Source organism: Scomber japonicus, chromosome 10 (assembly GCF_027409825.1).
Source record: "Scomber japonicus isolate fScoJap1 chromosome 10, fScoJap1.pri, whole genome shotgun sequence".
Lineage (NCBI taxonomy): Eukaryota > Metazoa > Chordata > Actinopteri > Scombriformes > Scombridae > Scomber > Scomber japonicus.
Window position 1 is genome coordinate 23,931,795 of NC_070587.1, and position 20,315 is coordinate 23,952,109.

Sequence of the window (20,315 nt, forward strand, 5' to 3'; positions counted from 1 at the left end):
CTGCATCAGTGCTGCAGAGCTATTCACTGCAGCATATTAAGGTAAAGATATTTCTTAAACATGTATTTGCATTTGCATTAAGTCTCACATTGGGACCCTACTGTGCAGGTGTGTGTATAATGTGTCAGACTGTGTGTATAAAGCTGGGACTCTGGTGCAGGGCATTCCAGAGCAGGGAAGAATAATGGGATCCATTCACAGGTGGAGGGATCTGGGAATGTTGTTAATGGCTCTAAGATGGGGAAGACGTCTCAAGGGGCTGAAACATTCCTTAACCCTGCTTTCACCTAAATAGAGAGAGAGAGAGAGAAAGAGAGAGAGAGCAGTCAGGGGCAGAGTGGCGAGGCGGCGGTTATCTGGGTCATCACGGTGAGAAGTGGAAACGGCCGCCGTTCACCTACTGTATGACTCCACTTATAGGTGAGGCTTAAAAAAAAAAGTGGGGCATTCAAATAGAGCTTGCACATTGCAGTCGCTCATGTTGTCTGGGAATGATTCCAAGTTGGGGAGTGAAAGAACGATTCTTTTTTTTCCCATTTTTTTTGGGGGGGGATAGTTGGTTTACACATCCTCTATCACTGTTTATCTTTCCGCTCAACGAGAAGTGTAGGCTACCCTGTCAGCGGAGGAGCTGCCAGCCGTCACAACTGACACAATTGTACTTCTTTTCACATGAGTGCTGTCACATAGAATGAGTGTTGTTATGGAGCTTTCTTCCAACACAAACCTTGGAATACTCCACATTAAATCTTTTGTAGGCTTTATTTTGGTTTTATTATTTGGATGTCACTTTCATAGAGCTACATTTTTTTTCTCTGCTTAAAGGCATCAAATAGAAAGAGTGGAGCTTTAACATGCCAGCAAATACACGTCCAGCACTTTGAATTCCTATAGCAAAATCATTTTATGCAGCCTTCAGTGAGAATACACCGGGCAGTGGCAACATATTGTGTGAAATATGGCTTTTCCCTTGCTGTGCATTGCGTGCTGAAGGCAGCATTGAATTATGTGCATGCCACAATCATATTGGTCTCAGCTGGATAAGTCCAATTCTGCTGTAAGCTACTGGAAACACAGCGCCGGCTGACACAAGCTTTATATTCTACTGCTTACATATTCAGATGTGTGCTGCATAAACAGGATGTGTTTTTTTTTTTTTTTTTTAAATCTCTCCTCTTCTCTTTGTCACCAAATTATTTTAACTACACTCCTCTCACATTTCCATTTTTTGGGTAATAAACACTTGAGAGGTCACACATCACCATTGTGATATCACAGGACAGAGTAGAGGAACATGGCAAAACACAATTTGCTTTCTCTACCTCCTTTCTTTTCGTGCAGAGTGTGAATCATGTGCACATTTGCTCTCTGCACGCCTGGAGCCAAGACATCTTTTTGCAGCCTCTGGTTAACCCCACAGGAATCTGAGTGCTCCGTTCAGTTTAGCGTAAATGCTATCTTTGCAATTCATGGTTCCACTCCTTTTTAATCATGGTTCTGTTGGTCTCCCTCTAGCTTGTGTTTCTATCTTTTCCTTTTATTGTCCCTTTTTTTTTTTTTTTCTCCAGGTCTGGCGAGTGTTGTTAAAACTCTGCTATGGTCAAAGATGGCTGCTCCTCCTCTCCCTGCTCTTCCTCCTCTTCCTCACGATCTCCGTGATGACGATTACTCTCCCCATCCCGTCGTCGCCCTCCGACATCGACCGGCGTTCGTCCAGGGCGCTGAGCTCAGCAAGGGGGTTCAGATCCGTGCCCAGGTTCATGGAGCCCCCTCCGGCTGTTGCCTACCAGGAGCCACTTTCTCTGATCCTCCCTAACATCCACAGCGGAGCCTGGAAAACCAGCAATAGAAAGGAGACATATAAACATTCACATAAACCTTTTGGGAATGCTGTTGGTGATGGCACAAACAGCATCAAAGAGAGAGGTCATGAAGACTTTCGAAAGAATAAACACAAAAGCAAAGGCATTGCTTCCAAAAGAAAAGAGATGACAGGCGCCATCCAGCATCCAACCAGTCATCACCTTTCAGACTTTACAGTCAACACAGGGTCAAAGCATAGAATTATGCCCAGCAACCACAGCGCTGTGGTAAAGCACGCTGCAGAAATTCATCTCGAAAGGAGAAAAACCACAGCGGAACATAGTCCTTCTCCAGCAGATAGACCAGTAATTGATACAAGAGCTGCAGACAGACAGGCAGGCAGATGGAAGAATAGAAACGCAGACATACAAATACATGGCAGCCATACAAGCGCAAAGCTAACTGAACTTCACCAGGCTTTGGAAAAACACAGACAGGCAACAAAGCACCCTGGGAATTCTGACAAAATCAGTAAGGAGCAGCAGGCGGTGAAAAAGCCCTCCAGGGATTTCAAAAAACACCATAATCTCTCAAAGGATTCCTCTGAAGCGAAGAGGAATCCCGGCTCGTCGGACCGTAGAATGGCTTTGTCCAAACCAGAGGCAGATGTAAAGAAAGATGACAGCAGCTGGTGTCGGAGCTTTACGGAGCAGGACTTTCCAGATAGCGACCACAGGAGGATCAGGATTAGTCCTCGTCTTCGGCCTGTCCCCTGGCTCAGCGACGATGACATCCAGAAGATGGAGCTTCTCGCTGGGGGTGAGGTGGTCAGTAAGGCCAGGGTGCCTGCACATGGACAGGTGCTCCAAGTAGCACTGGACCCACCTGTGCACAATCAGGTACAGCTTTTTTTTTCAATCCTAATTTTAGAAGATCATTTAAATTTCACAAAGGTTAGATGAATATATATTTTCATAATGTATCTCCCAGCTACATACAGTTACCATGAGCACTGTGTTGAACCTCATGAGACCTTAATAACAAATATCACATATCATCAGTGATTCTTCTGCTGTTAATCATAGCAGCTCAAGTCAACTTTTTATTTAATAGCCTAAAATCACGAGTTAGTCTAAAGGCCCATTTATGCTCAACGTACGTACAAAAATGTATACGTCCTTTTCAAACGATGTTACCGTCACTGCTCACATACTTCCATGCGTCCTTTACGTTGGCATGGATGTTAACCAATACATCCACCAGGGGGCAGCACCAAGTCAAACGTTTATAACAAAAACAAACTCAAAAGCAAACATGGTGACTGTGGAGGAGATATTGATAATGTTCCTCTTTCATAAAAGATAAAAACTATATGTTTAAAGTTTCTAACCAACTCTCACAACCTTTCCTCAAAAAGTTCCTCCATTGTTATCTCTTCTTCATGTCTCACTAGAGCTACGTATTGGCTAGTGACAGCAACACTGCCCCCCCAAGGTTTCCGTCGGTAGTTCCGTTTGGTCCGTATCTGTAAGCTTTATGGAAACGTGCAGAAATACGGACGAAATGAACGCAGAGCACGGACAGAAGGCTCCGTCAGTATCCAGATCCGTATTTAACTTTGAGCATAAATGGGCCTTTAGAGGAATTTACAATAATCTGAATAACATATGACATCTTGTACACCCTTGGCTCCTTACCAGGAAAAACAGGGGGGAAACCCCAGGGGGAGCAACAAAGGAACAATCCCTTTTCCACGACTGAAACCAGGGGTCATGTTCAATATACTGAGTTAATAGAAGTAGCAAAGGTAGAATTAACATATGAAGAAAATAGCATCATCATCATTGAAACATAAATGAGCCGCACTGGATGACATGTTCTTTCATTATCATGAACACACACTGTAGGTTATTCAAACTCAATTTCACACACACACCATCCCGCTGCCAGAAATACTCACTAGAACACCAAATGTGTATCATTCCACAGCTGAAAATAGTCCCCGACAAATTCACCATCTGCTCCTGTTTGAATAATGTTTGCTAAAAACTACAGTACCCAGCTGTTTTAGGAAATGACTGAGCCTTTAAAAAAAAGAAAAAAAAGTTAGTATTTATTTAAGGCCCTTCTTTAAAGATGTATGTCCTCAGAAGGAGCAGATGGAGGTTAGAGTGCCATAAACAAAGTAGGGATGTCAAAGAATTGAAAAATGACAGGCGCATTGTTGGTTTTGGTCTTTTTTTTGGAGGGAAAAATATAGACTGAAGTATTACTATTTTGTAAACCAGAGGCCCCCCTGGAACAGAATGAAAAATACACTCAAAAATAGTTTGTGTGTCGTATGCTTTTAAAAATGGTCAGCAAATGTCATTTAACCTTTACATACTGTTCATATTCTGACTCATAATGTGTCTGTACACCATGTTGAATTAATCCTTACTGTAGCCATGAGACAGAAAGTCTTTATTTATTTATTAACGGAAAATATGTCATTCACAATCACTATTTTATGGTCCAACATTTTATAGAATATGAAGAATACAACAACATGTTTGAATGGTTGAATTGTTTGTTTTTTAAAGAAATATGTATATGGTGTTGTTACAGCTCTCAAATGTTAAAATTGGTCAAATGTGACCCTGAACAGTATGTAAGGGGTAAAGGTGGTCACCATATAGTAGATGCACTATAGCGCTATCTGTCCCCTAGTTGTCATAACTTTAAAAAGCCCCCCCACTGTATAGAAAATTGAGGAAAGTATTATTTGATAGTTCACATTATCATAACTGAAGCCATCTCACAAGATATTGAATGTATCATTCAGTAATGATGTTTTATAAATGAAAGTGAAATGGAAAGTGTTATATAATTGTATTTATCCATCACAGCAGATATCAGCAATGAAGGATTCACCTCAGCATGGGCCTATGCATAGTGACCGCTGCCACCAGGGCCAATGCTCCCTAATCAAACGCACCGATGACTGGTTTGAGGTGTTTGCCTTCCACCTGGACAGGGTGCTGGGACTCAACAGAAGTCTCCCTGCTGTGCTAAGGACTTTCCAAAGTGAGATTCTACCCTATCGGTACACCAGCGGCACCCCCAGACCTGTAGTGTGGTGGGACCCAGATATTCAGCACTTAGCTGATAGCGACAATGACCAGAACTCAGTACCTCTAAGCTGGGTTCAGTACCAGAAGCTGCTGCAGCTGCACTGTGGGAGTGAAGCAGACCTGAGGTCAGCACCCTGTGTGGGAGTCCACCACTCAGAGTGGGGGAGACTGGCTCTCTTTGATTTCTTATTACAGGTAAGAGAAGTGTTTTTATTATGGTTTAGCTTTACTGTGGGGGAGAGACATTGCCACACACACACACATACACACACACACACACACACACACAAAATCAGCATATTCTTTTAATTATAGCAAAAGGAGAAATGAGAGTTTTCCATCCTGAGGGAGGGAAGGGTAACTGAGGTGAAGGGAGGATGAAACAGGAATGAGTATGAGACATCAAGCTGTTTTCAATTTACAGTAAAAAGCATCACAGACTTATCAATGCTTTCCATTGTTTACCGTGTTTCCATACTGTTCCTCTGGAGGTCTGAGTGAGCACTGTAGCAGTACAGTACATCAGTTTAATCTGGCACTATAGCACTTTGGCAGGTATAGAGTTCTGATGGGTTGTATGACTTTTTAACATGTGGAACTCTATTGAATGCTTTAGCTGCTGTTATATTGATGGTCAATTGTCTGTTTTGTGTCTACTAATCTATGTTTTCCTACCCTTCCTGATGTGTAATGTGCTTGTGTCTATCTGTCCACTCTGCCATACCTGTTGTACTTATGTCTGTCTACCCTTTCTAATGTTTGTAGTTCTTGTGTCTGACTATCACAGAGACTGCAGATGGAAACTAGCCAGTGGTTATACTCTGGTGCAATTCATCTTGTTTCTTTGAGATTAATGTCAATTGTACATGGTTCCTGACAAATAATCATAAATTCAATAGTGGGGAAGGTAGGTTAAAGGCCTGGTCACACCATGTAGTTGAAGTTCAACCATGAGTCCTTGCTTAATCTTAATAGATGGTGCTAGGTACCTGGTGGTGTAGTCACTGTTTGCAGGGCTTGTTGGTGAACTACCATATTTGGTGAGCTAACCACTGACACGCTAACCAGCCTAGCCAGGAACATGTTAGCGCTAGTTGAAGATAGCCAAACCATGACTCTTGTACAGTTTATACAGTTTGATGATGGAGGGTTCAATAAAAGTTAATGTTGCAACAAAGCTGATAAATAACATAAGCCTAATGATGTTTTGGATTCTTTCCTAACAGACCAGCATTGCCAAGATAGACAGTCATCTCAAATTTCACCAAAATTGAATAAAACTGAATGAAAAAAACATGCGTAGATTAACTTTGCCCTGCAACCGAATCTGCTAATCAAACATTAATAGAATGAATTGATTTGCAAGTTTTTCCATTTTAAATGCTGGGATGGGACAGGGGGGCTTAACCCACTAAATCAATGTTATTAATCCCAAGCCCTTCATTCTTCATCACTTCTTCCACTTTTTAAAGCCCTGCCAGTCATTCCTCACCCATTGATTTCTGCTTTTCTTTCTACCTGCGCTGAAAAGACTCCAGCATTAGTTTCTCATTGACCATCAAAGCACACAAAGCACACAGTTTTATAAACCTGCTCTTCGATTTGCTCAGTGAATTGGAAGAGAAGGCACACAGACTGAACAAACATGACTCACGTTTGATGGCGCGCACACCACAAACAAACAGCCCATGTTTTCTCTGGCCAAGAAATTCAATTAAAGATTTGATCAAAGATTAATTTGTATGTGTAATTGTTCCTGACCTCTTCATTGGATCTCACGTATAAGTATGATAAATCTCTTTCCACTGTAGCAATCCTCCCACTCTGTACAAAGTTCCCTTCGAACATTTCACTGCGGATTACACTACACAAGAGAGCCACAAGAGGGTACATTAAGAGGCTGTAGTAGTAATATATACTGATACAGCTAAAGCACTGTCTGTGGACAGGTTATTACACTCTGCAGCCAGCACAACATCTAGGTATTGTAATTGAAAAAGCTATTAATATGTTTAATGGGCCCTGTTTACTAAAGGACTGTGGTGGTGGTGGTGGTGGTAATATACACCATCATATACAAAACACTGATTATACAGTATATAAACCAGTGCACACATACCTTTTTTTGCCTGTAGAAACCAGAGATAATTGCCATGTAATGTTATTAATATGTATATTAAGCAGCAGCTCTGCTAATCCAATCAAATAGGAAAAAAATGACTTCTGTCTAATTTGAAGTTTTCTGACTATGAATCGTCTCCTGATTCACTGACACAGAGTTTAGTCCAAGTCTGCAATATGAGTCAATATTAATGTCTCTGATATGCTAATGAGACTATTGATGTGATTATGGCAGTTATTGCATTGTCTGCAGTTTTTTACTGTCTCAGGGAAGTTGCCCTAGTAACAAATATATTTTATGTCATGCTGTTGATGTAGCAGTGGTGCATCCACTCATGTCTTTGCATTCCTGTCCCATCAGTAGTGTATCCCAGCAGGCAGCGGTTGAGAAAAACAGTGGGTGCATCCGCTTTCCTTTTCCTGTCACTTCAATTTTCTTTACTCACCTCACCTAAGATATTTTAAAGATGCATGCTTTAGTTTAGCTAATGGGTCGGCATTAAAGTTGTAAAGTTATGTTGCTATTATTCAAGACGTGCAATTCATGCATATCCAATACTTGAAGTAGATGAATACAGCAGTGGACAGTTTCCAGGTCACCATAACTTGCTTGTGTTTAAAGTGTAGGAGGTAACCAGAGCAAAGGGAGAGGATATAAAGTGCATACAGACAGATGCTGTGGTGGGTGGATTTGTCAATAGGGGCAAGAGAGAAGCACACTTGTAAAATCTGATTCTGATGGTGTCACCATCACCATTGAGGTGTGTCCTTGTGATGAAGTGGTACCTCAAAGCCTTTTCGGATTTGAGGTGCTGTTCCGTGTCCTCGAGCACTAAAGGCTTCCTTTGTTTCCTTTTCTACTTTATCTGTTGTCCATTAATTGTTTTAACAAGACTTCAGAAAGTTAACAACAGGGGCACCAAACTGAAGACAGTTCCCCAGAGAAAACACTAAAATCACTGCTGTCTCTGTTAGATGTTTGGGACAATCTGAACAGGAATGACCCACAATATATAACAGTGTATGTGTGAAGTGTCTGTGTCTGTCCATGCTTAAACTGTATGTTTCGTTCTGTACACAAAGAGATGCTGATGTCAATGAGATGACCTGTTTCATAATTACAATCTGCATTATTGGCAAGTGTGTCCATGCATACAAGACACTTGACTCTGGTTTCTAGTGGCTCTCAATGTACTTAGAACAACAACAACATGTGGACAGTTATGAGATACAATTGAAAAGAGGACAACAAAACTAAACCTAAGATTAGTATATATAAACATATGACTTATGTCCTAAGCAAGCAGGTGAAAATAGATATATATATAGACATCCAAATGGGGAACTACATCAAATATTTACATACATTAAGACCATTTTTATAAGTGCTGAAATATAGCAATGCAGTATACATTTAAATAGCAGAAACAAAAGAAAAATTCCACAAGCCACGACTGCCAAATGAGCTAACTACACCACTCCTGGCTGAAAGAAGTGTTTCCGAGTGTAATTAGATATCAGTTAATTAATTTCTGACGGATGAAAAGGTACAGAGGTTACAGCAGGGTAAAAACTGCCAGGCTTACTTTCTACATAATGGTTTAAACTTAATGAGTAATACATTACACTCTTACACACACATTAGAAGTGTGTATGTGTGTGTTTTTGTGCTTGCATCAGAGGTATCTGCGGTTTTGTCTCTCTGAGTGTGTGTGTGTGTGTGCGCATGCATGTGTGTGTGCGTGTGTGTGTGCATCTTTGGATTTACATTTTGAGTAGAGCTCGTTTATGAGGTGTCAGCTGCTAATGATTCTGCCAGAGCTGCTGTTTCTGTGCTAAATGACAAGCTGGTGAAGATGCAGAGCACTAAGCCTTTACATAGATAGATAGATAGATAGATAGATAGATAGATAGATAGATAGATAGATAGATAGATAGATAGATAGATAGATAGATAGATAGATAGATAGATAGATAGATAGATAGATAGATAGATAGATAGATAGATAGATAGATAGATAAATAGATACATGGATAGATGGATAGATGGATGGATAGATAGATACAGTAGATAGATGGATAGATGGATAGATAGATAGATAGATAGATAGATGGATGGATGGATGGATGGATAGATGGATAGATAGATAGATAGATAGATAGATAGATAGATAGATAGATAGATGATACAAAATACATATTCCTTCGTTAACATTAAACAGCTGGTTTATATAATCCACCAGCATTCTTATTCTCCCACTCCAGAGATCCTCATGTCCATGGATGATGAAAGCATTCAACAAGATGGAGTGGGAGTATTTGTTATTTTACACGCTTGATAAATTTTGTTTTGGGAAGCAATTTATTGGCTCCAGTAGATTACATACCATGTCATTAGCTTTAGTCTGTACAAATGGGATGTATTCTGAGTTTTTCTTTTGACAGTTTCCCATGGAAGGCTGCCTTCTATTGCAGCTGCTTTTTGTGCTGGCCATAGAGCCTTTGGCCATTGGAATTAGACAAGATACTACATTGATCGGTATATTCAGTGAAGGGTTGGAACAACAAATATAACTCTACACAGATCTAATAATACTGTATATTTTGATTCCAATGAAGTTTTCCCTATTAATTCTTCAGCTCTGGTTGATCCTTTTCATTTCCCTTCAAGCTTATTCTGTATCAGCTCACTTGTTCAGGGGGTCATGTCACGGACAACACACTGTATGTAGACCTTACCCTGTTAGTAGCTCAGTTAGTTAGAACAGTCTTAAACACTAGCTGTCTCTTACTGGCAGAATAAAAGCCATTGAGATGAGCATGCTGCCCATATTTAATGTGTTTAAATTCCAGCGTGTTGAAACATCTAGACATAATTATATCCAGCTTCATCTGGGATAATAAATACCCACATTTGAGTAGAGCTTATTTAACTATGTCTAAAAGAGCTAGCTGGTATGACTCGACTGAATTTTCAGCTGTATTTCAGGGCAGCTATTATTGGCTGTAGAAGGATCCAGGTGCTGATTCCCCCTCATGGTGCAATCTTGAGGCAAGATCCTGTCCTCCCTATGCATCTATGGCCTCAGACATCGCCCCATACACAGACAAAACAACACTTAGAATATAAAAGCAGGTGTTGGCTGCACTGTGGATGACATAGGGTCTCAATTAAATCCATTCAAATCATATGTCTGCCCCCTTTCTGTGGGATCATGTATTTCAACAATGGCAGGATGAGGCATAAAAACACTACAGGACCTTTTTATAGACTGAATTTTTACCTCTTTTCAACATCTCCATACTAAAGTTCTCACTCCATGTAACATTCATTTCCAGATCTTCCCCCAAACTCTGAAATTGACTCCTTACTAGCACCTGTTTGATCATTTAGAGGCAGAATATCTAACCTATGTACTTCACTATTTGCCCAACAAAACTCCTCTCTCACCATTATTACATGGGAGGAGAACCTTTGTGAGCTTGTGACAGACAAGACTAGAGATGCAATATCAAAACAAGACCACACCTCATCTATTTGTGTAAGACATGGGCTACTCCAGTGTAAAATACCACATCTGGCACATTGGGCTTAAGACAAGTTGTCAAAGAGAACCCCAGATGTCGATCCAGGGTGTAACCGTAACCGTAAAGAATGATCCCGTCTTTATATCTCCATACATTTTGGAACTGCTCCAATCTTTCAGTTTATTTGAATTCCTGTGTTTAAAGACACTTTCAGAGATACTTGAAGTGACATAAACCCCTGACCTATTATAGCTCTTTTTGGAGAACCCTCTAATGTCTACTCTTTGAACAAGCTACAGCATTTACTTCTTTCATCCATCATCTAACCCTACTGAAATGGACAGATGAAATTCCTCTATCTTATTCACAGTGGATCAGAAAAAAAAAGAAGCACATACTGCAAGGTTCATCTGGCAAATTCTGTAAGATTCAGGAGCTCGAGCTACATGAACATGAGAATTAGGACCTTTTTTTCTTCTTTCTACTTTGCATTGTGATCTCCTGTGCTGTTGTTTCAGTGTTATTGATACTATACTGAAATTGGGTGTATAAACTTATATTGCTTGACTATGCTGCATTTAGTCCTTCCTTGCTGTATCTCAAGTTTCAAAGAAAGGATAACACAATATAAAAGAGAGAATGATAAGAGATGCTCATGTTAAGTTTAGACTGGTTACCTTTGTTGTAGAGTTTCTGGAAATCTGGTGTAGTATATCAGGACCAGCATCACCATAATGCCTCCATAAACTTTTCTCTGAGTCAGACTGAAAGTAAACAGAAATGACTTTTCTAAATCAACTAAATACAGCAGTCTACTTCCTGGGCAACCTACTGGTTAACCAATCCAGTTGCCTGTTTATTCCTGTCCCAATCCCACTTCTTTAACACTGTGTAGACTTCTTAACCTGACAAGCCTCGTTTCTTACAAGCTTCTTTATCCAAATATTGAACATCCTGTTTAGAAATATTAAGTTAATCTGCTTCAATTATTGATACGTTAAGAAGTAAGGTTAATATACTGGAGAAAATGAGTGAAATTGATGCGACATGATCTTCTAGAAAGAAGATGTATCACTCTGTTGGAAATGAAGAAACACTTTGGTTGAGTTGTTTGGAGAGTTGTGGTTATAGCATGCCAAGCTTGAATGAATGAATTGATATGATATGCAGTAACATTTGTCATTGTAATCAGTGAAAGTGACGACTTCAAATGAGAAGCTGCTATACCTGAATGTTTCCTTCACCGCTTTGCTGACGATAATTACTGACTGAGCTACGTGAATTTCCCAACCGCCGCTGTGCCTAAATATTACACTTTCACACAGTTTAATTTTCACTCTCATATATTATCAGAGTGCTCTTACTGTTTAGCTCAGCTGTCTTATAGTAGGAGAGCAGCGCTGCAACACTAACAGGCTGAAGTGGGGGGGGAAAAAACACAGTAGAGTAAAGAAAGGATGGGATTTTGATCATCTTTTTTTAATGACACCAATCCGTCAAAATGTGCCGACTGCATCGACTCATCTCTGCTATTTATCTTTACACGTGTGATGCTGTGGCTCGCTGTCCATTTAGCATGTGAGCAGCTAAGCAGAAAAGTTGCAGCTAATGAGAGAAGCTTTGTTTATGTAATTGTCTTTCAAGGAAGTTTCAGAAAATGAGGTGCAACGGACAGTCGTAAGTTACTTCCCCCTTTAATGACTGTGTTCATTAAAGCTGCAGTACACAAACAAGAAGCTCAATCAAACGGAAGATGAAAGAGGGAGAATGGAGGCAGAGGAAGAGAGGAAACAACAGGACTTCAGAAAGCTGGTGGTTTTCATGCAGTAACCAAACCAAAATCTTTCAGGGACATTTTTGAAAGTGGATTTCTAAGCAGTTTGCCACAATCAGTAAACAGGGCTGAGCTGTGAGGCAATTTCAATGCTGTGGCCACTTTGTGTTGCAAGAGCACGAGACACACAAGACAAAATACATTTCAATCATTACAAAAGGAACACATTTTCTTAAGTGTCATTAACATGCTGAAATGACTTGTTGGATTATCACTAAGATGTAAAAAAATCAGGATAATCAGTTAAATGAAGTCATTTTCATGTGAAAGGGGAGCATATAGGAGCTGTTTATGTCAGCAAATATCATAGGAATGAATAAGGTGCCATCTCTCAAAGCTTTTTCCGAGTCTTATTTTGTAAAAGTCTACAACAGAAGTGGAGAGATTAGCATAACACATAGTCAAATCCAGCTTAAAAAAATAACAGAATCTGCCTTTAAATTTGCTTTTAGATTTGAATTTGTATAAAGAGGGGAAAAATGGATCAAAGCAGACTTGGAAAATGAAGTTACACAGTGTGTCGCCACCCAAATTAACTTTTGGCTATAACACAGCAGGTCTGTTCCCAATGAATAGTGAAATGAACAGTGTGACAATGAAGCTCATCAGAACTACTAGTCAAAAAAGCAGCCAATTCTCTCCAAAAGCAGACTTCTAAGAGATGAATGCACCCTCTTTTTTTTCTCATTAATCGTAGCTACCATGAGGCCATTAAAGCCTTAATGATGAGCTGCTGAGTGAGAGTGCACACTAACAGATCAATTAGGGTGCTCTCATCAAGGTTTGCACTGTGTATTGCAACAATAACACAAATTTGGCTCTGCTTTAAACTGCTCCAGCTTGACACAAACGTGACTCTGAACTCCAGAGATTTCCTCCATTGCATTTAAATGAAAATCAGGAGCTGTTTAAAGTCATTTTCGGGGAAGCCCTGAGGAAAGATTAAATGAGACCCTGTGGCTATGTGTGGAAGAAGTTTATGGACTAATTTTCATGTGAGATGAAATATTCCAAGAGTGGTGTTTATCCAAAGAGATTGAGGCGAGGTTGAGTGGCTGACTCCCAGTTTCACTTTGATTTACCACCTCTTCGCAGAAGCACAGCGCCATGACAACGCTTCACGAAACCCCACCCCTCCCTGAATCACATGACGCAATTAAGGCTACATAAAAAAAGCCATTTGGAGGCAGTAAACAAACTAAACAATGATTCACTGAGGCTTTCTCAGCCTGTATTGAAGTGGATGTCTGCGTGTGCATTGTAACTAGTGAATAAGTAACTGTTTTCATCAGTACCATACCATATGTTTGTTTACTTGTAGTTAAGATGTTTACATGCACACAATGAAGCCACTTCTACTAAATGCTGTGAGAAACAGTCTGGCAGCAAACTTCAGAGCTTTTCACAATAATCCTGTTTACAAAACTGGAAATATGATTGTGATTATCCTGAGAAATGATGTTTGAGCTAAAATAAACACACACACACACACACACACACACACACACACACACACACAGAGACAAATGATTTCATTGTATAAATGTGGAAACTGTGTGGAATAGATGACCAGTCTGGTGTATTACAAAGCACAGATAAGACAGTGGTGCCGTGTCTGAAGATGAATCTATGAATGTGTAGTACAGATATATAGTAAGAGGTATTTCATCAACTGAAAGGGAAAAGCTTTATAACCCTGAAGACTTCTTTGCATTAATAATAGAACATTCCAGAGCCTACTTGAACCACCTGGGGGTCATTTTAATCCTGTGCCCCAATAGCATCAGCAATCGCAAAGATGTCTTTTCTTAAAGCACTTAAGTTGTTCATTTTCATCAAGGCTTGACAAAATGACTTCAATATTCAGTTTATGGGGTTTATTCATTTTTGCAATTGCTTTAGATTAAATAAGGTTAGGTAAGGTGTCTTTATTGATCCCCTTACCTAAACTTACAGAAACAGCAGCTGCATAATGGTGAATAAATGGTGAAAAAAATAAATAAATAAATAAAATAGTAAATACAATAAATTTTAATATTCACCAGTAAACTGTACCACTAAATCATGAACACATCTAAATAATATAATTATTGTAGAAGAAGAAAGCACATTTAGGATAATAACATGTTGTTTCATACTTGTATATACTGTTAATATAGGAAGTCATGGCTAGAGTACAGTTTGACAGACAGGAGCCTAGTTCTCTGTGCTGTGTTTATCCTTAGCCTCAGTTTGACCAATAGAAACACAATCAAACCACTAATAAAAGCAGGAGGGCTGCTCTGTGTTCATAATATCCTCTGAAAATGACCATAATCACAGTAATGATGGTAATGGAAATGGTTGGCGGTATATAGTAAGAACAACAAACCAGCACATCTCTACTCTATACTTGTTACTGCAGTTAGAGTGATTGATGTGATTTGGGGTAAAGCATCTTGGCCGTCCACAGTTTTACCTTTAATTACAAAAGATTATTCACCAGAGTATCCTCGTGGTGCAAAGCATCAACCGTGAACTACAGCATGGTCAAGTTTACCCATCAGCAATATTAGCCTTATATATATTTTTGCAACTGTTTAAAATTGATGTGTTTTATTATCCTGTACACACGTGCACACCTTGTTTTTGCAATATGAAACCTCCATTGGAGCTACATCTGTGAGAAAGATGCTGAACATAAAATTGCTATCTTTGTGTGCGTTCTTCCAATTTGATTTTCAGACCGTCGTTGGGCTTTTTGAGGGTTGAGATGTTCGGTTTAGTGTAAGGGTTGTGATTGCTATGGTGAAGGTGCTTGGGAATGCATTATGTCAATGAGGGTCCTCGTAAGTACAGGCATACAAACGTTCGTGTGTTTGTGTGTGTGACTGAGCGTGCCTAGCCTGCTGGAGTGGAAAATAAGGCAATATAACATTTTGCTTAAAAAAAAAAGAGTGGAAATGGCTCAGCAGGCGGTGGTATAACAGGAGTGATGCAGAGCTGAGCAGCAGTGTATGTAGAGAAAATGATCACAGAATATATGATTAAAATCAATATGAAGCATATGACGATGAAAACCACACATGTCCTGGCTCCAGATTCATAAAGATCTCATATTAAACCCATCTTTCCTCACAGTCCAGCTTCCCCTCTGTCCTCCAGCAGCATGTTACAGAAGCTATTAAAGTAAAATCAGCAAATATTAATGACCCACCTACTCTGATTGGCTGGAGGAGTGACCCCCACCATGACCCCCAACCAATCAGAATACTACCTAATCAATTATGCAAGTTGACTAAGGTTGCATCTTTACCTGCAGTATGATGTAAGCCAGTATACAGCTGTTTATAAGGCAGAGTCTGATCCTGAATGAAGGGAAGAACCTGCTGTTGCACCGTTCATATTTCAGCAGGATGTGTTAGAACAATAAGATTAGCAGCAAATTTCAAAATTCCAAATAACTTTGGAAAAAGACAAAGGAGATAGGAATGAGTAATTTTACAGCACAAGGCTTCACCACCACCACCACCACCACCACCACCACCTTAATCCACCTCCAAAATCACTGTTCTTGTTTTCCACAACTCCAACCCCCCTTAAAAAATCTTGTAAATATGTAATTATGTTGTGTTGTCTCTCTAACCCATCCAAAAGCTATTTCCTTTTGTTTCCCACAATATGAACCCTATATAGAGGATTTGCTGCTTCTCTTCACCTTAAATGATACTCTATACTGAATATGTGTAACTTTTGGATTTTGGACTGTGAGTTCTGGGTAACAGCAATAGAATGAATCAGTATTGAAAATAATGATTGCACTTCTACTTTTTTTTATCATTTCATTGTTGTGAGTTCCACTCTTCATGGTCAAGTGATTGGATAAGTTGAAAACAGGTTTATTATGAAGGATTGAACACAAAGAGCCAATCAAGAAGCTGTGATTAGCAACTTTCCCTTTTTCTTTTTTGGGCTTTTTTTGCTTTTAAGTGGCAGGGATTCTGACAGGAAACAGGGAGAGAGGGAGGGGTGGGGGATGGGGGGGTGGGTGTGACCTTGCAGCACAGCTCTTTTGCCAGAATTGAACCAGGAACACCGCTGTTACATGGCATGCACTCTAACCACTCAGCTACCAAAGCACTCCAACATCTTTCTCTCTTTCTTAACTCTTCAACTGAAAACTGTAAAAACCAAAATGTAGCCAGCTGTATTTCTATGTCTTATATTAGCATTCGTGTGCTGCTCCTACACATACTGTGAATGTATCTCATCAGGACTCTTATTTTTAGAGCAGCAGATGTGCAGCGGAACATTTCACCGTGATTTTTTTTACATTTCGCCTCCTCTGCGTTGAGCTCTCTGCGACACACTCCTCTCACCCAGCAGAGGCTGCACCCTGTCGCTGACTTTACACCGTCCACTAGTCATTTTGTCCCGCTTTGTTCTGTCCGCACAGTGAGATGGAATGTGTATCTAACACCCATCTACAATGTGTGTGTGGGGTTGAATATGAATAACCCATGAGGCAGACCCCCTCAGCCCCCCCCTCCCTCCCTCGCTGCCAGGAGTCAATCCCTGTAACAGGGCCAAGCTCTAATAGCCTCCTATTGATCTGCTGAGAGCCGATGAGCGCGCCTCTGAACACTTGTTCCTACCTGCTCCCTTAACACCTCCCTGGGCTCTGATAGCAGGGAACCAAACACCAAAGGTGCAGGAAGAGCAGTGTGAAGGACGCACACACACACACACACACACACACACACACACACACACACAGAGCACACCCTGGGGAGGACATGCAAGCCGAGGATAAGGTGACAAATTTGAGTGCAGGTTTTTAAAAAAATGAAAGGTACACTTCTCCACACTGCTCACCTTGCAATTCTACTGCTGCTTCTACAGCTGTGAGGAAAAAAGTGAGCAAGACTCAGCAGGCTCAGCGTGTTTCTGACAGACTCAGCTCAGAGTCTGAAATTTGGTAAAAGTGCGATCATGCTAAAACAAGTCCTGCTAGAAGCCCACTCACACTTATTTGTAGAGTTTTACCAGTGGAGAAGCAGAAATGTTAGGTTGGATTTAAATAAGGTGCAGTCATTGACATCATCCAAAAATCTTCAATTTGTATGCTAAAAGCCTGGCGTATCATAGATCTATCCAGGTGTACAGGAAGTGATGCGTTCACCAGAGGAGCTGCAGCCAGCGTGGTGTCTATGGAATATATAAAACAAAATAAAATGTCCCAAGTCCTCACTACATAGTACTTATTGTTTTTGCAGTTACTAAAAAAGGAAGTAATGTCCATTTTATTCTAACAGACGTCAATCAAACTGTCATATTTTTCCAAAGATTTATCACTCATCTGTTTTCAAAGATCTTCTTGGCATTGTCTCATCAGCATCTGCAATTTATTTGAAAACTCAAACTGTCTCAAAGTTCACTTAGGGAAGACACACGTTGACATGAGTTCAAAAGTTTTATTTGATAGTCTTTGGCTCCATTTAACCCCATCAATTAAAGTGATGTATGGGGTTGGAGCGCTATAAATACCATCCAATTGGACACCTCCTCCTCCCCCTTAGGGGAGCCATAAACAGGGCCTTGACAAAGGTGTTGGTGGAGAGGTGAAGCAGTAATAGGCTGTAAAGACAGCAGACAGAGACGAGACAGGTGAGGTGGTTTAAATATTCTTTAGCTAAGATCAAAATTCAAGATTCACTTTACTCATTATGTATGTGCATACACACAATGAAACAAAATACTGTTTCACACCAGCTCCTGTCAGTGCTTTAAAAAGATAGTAATAAATAAGTAATAAGATGATCAGTATCTAAAATAAGAACACACAATTAGCAGTCGTGCTAACAAACATTTAAAAACACAACAGTCTTGCAGCAGTTCAGGGTTGAGAAAAGGTGTGTTAGGGTCATTGATAAGTAAGGGTTGGCAGCATGAGCAATACAAAAATATGTTAAAAATAGTTTTAAAAGCAGCATCATGTTTATTAAAATGTACATTTAGTATTTTTGTTGGTTTTATGTTATTTGAAATGACATTTGCACCATTTTATACCAAAAGTAAGACTGAATGCTCCTGAATATGTCAAATGGTGTAACCACAAAAGAATGATAAATATTCATTATTTTATCCACCTACAGTGTATTTAAGTGGACTTATACTAATACTTATACTAAATGTTTCCTGGTTGACATGTTTCCCCAGACTAAATGTAATATTTAGAACAATTGTATTCCATTTAATATAAAAAGTTATAATGTAAGACAGAAATTGTATGCTCGGTCCACAAAAAAGAATTATTCATACCTTTATTTTCACATTTTAACCTTTAAATTTGACTAAACCACATGGACACAAAATAACGTCATTGACCCATTGATGTCCTTGGTAAAGTGCTGCTTTCAGTCCTATTTAAGATTCTTCGTGACAGGTGATGAGTTGTCAGACTGGTGACTATCTGTCTTTAATGATCATTGGATGATAGAAAAGCCTGTGCACAGAACCCAGAGAAATATCTGAGTAATAGCTCAGAGGCGGAGCTCAGTAACAGTCAAGCCTCCTGCTTGAACTTGCACTAAAAGCTTCTTTAGTATGTATACTGACATTTTCAATCATACTTACTTTTTTAACTGTGTCAAAACTTGCAGTTGGTCCTTTTTGAAGTTTGGATTTATCAGTCTTAATAGTTGTGGCTGAAAAGTAGAGAAAGGAGCAGCACCCATGGAAAGTCAGATTTAATTTAAAAAAAACTCAGCACAGAAGACACACTGTTTGACTGACTACTGAATGCTGAACAGAACAATAAAGTAAGAGCACAGTAACACACAGGATGCTGATAAAGGAGAGAGACAGTGTGTGTTGGTAGTAAAACATTCAATAAGTGGGATCTGATAGTTGGTATTGCATTGAATGAGTGGACAAACGCCAGCTATCAATACTGCAGGGTATTTACATTGTGCTGAATATGGAGCCTTCAACAGTCAATACTACATAATCTAATCAGACTCTCCACAATCCATGCAGCTCTTTACGTTTTGTTTTCCGCTTTAATTTTTTACGTTGACTCTGACCTCAGCAGTGCAACCGCATCTCATTTCCCCTCGGGCTCGCTGGTGTTCAGTGGCAACGTAAGTCAATATTGGCTCCGCGAGGCTGCAGGACCCAACTCCAAACCAGTGTGTTCCAGTGTGGGAGTGAAATATGGCAGCAGGGTGAGAAGTCTCCTAAAAGCATCACACGAGTGAGAAGAAAACAGTGGAGGTGCAGCTTTTACACACAAACGCCTCTCTTTCACACACAAACACACACACACATTGCTGACCTGAGGGCACCAGGATTGTGTGAGTCACCGTACAGAAGTACACTGATATATAGAGAAAGCCACACACACACACACACACACACACACCCCTAAACCCTGAGGTGGACAATGACAGATCTCATCAAGGGTGCATCTGTTTGCCTCTCGCTGTGACAGTCTCCCACTTTAACGCAGGGGAGTAAATCACACGGCTCTCACACCGACAACATCCTCTCATGTTGTTAATCATTTTCATCAGCTGTAGAACGGGAAAGCTCTCTACAGGGTGTGACTCTACCCAAGCTGTAGATGCTCATTAGTTAGAGTCAGATATGAGGTTGCTGTTAATGAAATATTTGAAGGAAATTTTTATTACTGGGTTCTATATATTTTTTAAAAAGTCCAGGCGTGTATCAGCCAGTGGGGTATCTACCAGGATGGGTGGGGTATATGGTCATGTGACATCCCAGACAGACAGAAGGGTAAGGGGAGTATCCAATAAACAACATGGATTACACCATATTTAGTCCATAAACCAGAAAAGTGCAATTAATTAAAGTCCATGTAAAGTAAGAATAAATATATGTTCTGAGTTTGACATACCACAGAAAAGTGTGTTGTT

At 40.0% G+C, this 20,315-nt stretch overlaps 1 protein-coding gene across 1 annotated transcript in view; it reads left to right on the forward strand.

Annotated features, from left to right (window-relative positions):
• Positions 1–1,658: 1,658 nt before the first annotated feature.
• Positions 1,659–20,315, forward strand: part of gask1a (golgi associated kinase 1A) — a 34,140-nt gene continuing 15,483 nt past the window's right edge. Inside the window, exons 1-2 of the mRNA XM_053327640.1 lie at positions 1,659–2,690; positions 4,722–5,111. Coding sequence (XP_053183615.1) covers positions 1,659–2,690; positions 4,722–5,111 — 1,422 coding nt within the window. The remainder of the gene's footprint in view (positions 2,691–4,721; positions 5,112–20,315) is intronic.